General features: G+C 44.9%; 1 protein-coding gene across 1 annotated transcript; it reads left to right on the forward strand.

The window, feature by feature from the left end:
* Positions 1-941: 941 nt before the first annotated feature.
* drd1a (dopamine receptor D1a) lies at positions 942-2033 on the forward strand. The gene has a single exon (XM_030766316.1). It carries the CDS (start codon positions 942-944, stop codon positions 2031-2033), a length of 1092 nt encoding a protein of 363 aa, XP_030622176.1.
* Positions 2034-2307: the final 274 nt, after the last annotated feature.

The raw sequence follows: 2307 nt of genomic DNA on the forward strand, positions 1-2307 counted from the left end.
ATGAAAAGAAAGACCCCAGGAGTGAACTGTAGCACAAGACATGTTTTTCGTCGGAGGAGGAGAAGGGCTCTGCCTTCGATGCAACTCCTGTAAAATGAAATCAACATTTGCCTTATTTAAAAGGATTGTCTGGTGAGTATTACATTAAGATACGATGGACAGGCACATATCTACCTGCGTAAAGACCTGCACTAGGATGCACCTTATCTTGACAGCAACATGTTAATGCTAAACCTAAAATATCAGTCCAAAATAACTGGTTGAATTTGTAAAAGGAGTGTTTTAGATGTCTCACTCTTTCGCTGGGAAGGAGTGAGTGTTTTTGTGAGTGCACGCGGAAAAAGTGCAAATGGCTTAAATGTGCGCTTTCACCTAAAAGTTGTTAACTTCCCACATTATTGATGGGTCTTTTCATTAACATGGCAATGCAATGGATTTATATGTGGACAGTGGCTCGCGGATTCGCACTATATGAATTGAGAGGAAATAACGATATGCGCTCAGTGGTGTCGGATATCAGGATCATTACATCCAGTGTAATTACATACAGTGGGATAAGGAGTCATTGAGAGACATAGATGCCACATAGACTAAACAACAACAAATGTACTTAAGGAATACACTGCCACAGTGTCACATATTTCACTAAAATGTCAAGTAATATTGTTAGAAAAACATTAGAGGGGTACTGATATGAAAAAGCAACTTTAATTATGAAGTAGCTTACACTATATGGAGAGGAAAACAGAGTGGCTGGTTCTCATTCTTGTCTTGTAACAAATTCTTTCACAGAACAACAAGAACAATTAACGTAAATCTTCACAAAAGCAAACTGCCCTCAGCACAAATGATTTGTCCGATAAACATCTTTCTGTTTTCTGATCTTTTCCAGTGGACACCAGCTTCTGCTGATGAGGTGATTTCTGATACAGGCAGAAAGAATGGATATGAATCTGACAGTCATCGACAGTGGTTTGTTGGAAACCGACCAATCCACTCGCATTCTCACTGGATGCTTCCTCTCACTGCTTATCCTGTCCACGTTACTGGGAAACACATTGGTCTGTGCAGCAGTCACAAAGTTCCGTCACCTCCGCTCCAAAGTTACCAACATTTTTGTCATCTCGCTGGCTGTATCAGACCTTCTAGTAGCAGTCTTAGTCATGCCTTGGAAAGCTGTGACTGAGATCGCTGGCTTTTGGCCCTTTGGATCTTTCTGCGACATATGGGTGGCATTTGATATCATGTGTTCCACAGCATCCATTCTGAACCTTTGTGTTATCAGTGTGGACCGGTACTGGGCAATTTCCAGCCCCTTTCGCTATGAGAGGAAAATGACTCCCAAGGTAGCGTTTGTGATGATCAGCGTAGCCTGGACACTGTCCGTGCTCATTTCCTTCATCCCAGTGCAGCTGAACTGGCACAAAGCACAACCTGTCAGCTCAGTTATGGCCAACACCTCTAGCAGGTCTCCACTGCTGGAAAACTGTGACTCCAGCCTGAACAGAACCTATGCCATCTCATCCTCCCTCATCAGCTTCTACATCCCAGTAGCCATCATGATTGTCACCTACACTCAGATATACAGAATAGCCCAGAAACAGATCAGAAGGATTTCAGCCCTCGAGAGAGCGGCAGAGAGTGCCAAGATCCGCCACAACAGCATGAGCAGCAACTCCAACGTAGACTCGGAGAGCTCTTTCAAGTTATCCTTCAAGAGGGAAACCAAGGTGTTAAAAACTCTGTCAGTTATAATGGGAGTGTTTGTGTGTTGCTGGTTACCCTTTTTCATCCTGAACTGCCTGGTGCCTTTCTGCACACACAGCTTGGCCACTGGCAGCACAGACTTGCCTTGCATCAACCCAACCACTTTTGACATCTTTGTGTGGTTCGGCTGGGCAAACTCCTCGCTCAACCCCATCATATATGCCTTCAACGCAGATTTCCGTAGAGCTTTTGCCATCCTTCTGGGGTGTCACAGACTGTGTCCAAGCAATGGAATTGTGGAGACACCAAGCCTGAATAAGAACTGAGTGCTGCCGTGATGTCGTAGTACCCCACACTCAGATTAGGGGAGTCCATTCACAGTGGGAACAGACTGACCTACATGAGGCTGTGTTTGACCATCCTTTGCCAGAACAAGGAGTTGGAAAAGAGGCAGAACGGATTTGGGATTAAGACTCTGGGAAGAAAGCCCTCCCGCCATGCCGGGCAGTGGAGATAGCGGTGCTGATGTTTCTTTGGGGAGGATAATACAAAATCTCATTCAAAGATTGATACTGGAAGCCCTGCACGTCATATGGCCTC

Source organism: Chanos chanos, chromosome 2 (assembly GCF_902362185.1).
Source record: "Chanos chanos chromosome 2, fChaCha1.1, whole genome shotgun sequence".
Taxonomy (NCBI): Eukaryota; Metazoa; Chordata; class Actinopteri; order Gonorynchiformes; family Chanidae; genus Chanos; species Chanos chanos.

Excerpts from the sequence above, each read along its gene's own strand:
- drd1a (XM_030766316.1), top strand. The coding sequence starts at position 942 with ATGGATATGAATCTGACAGTCATCGACAGTGGTTTGTTGGAAACCGAC.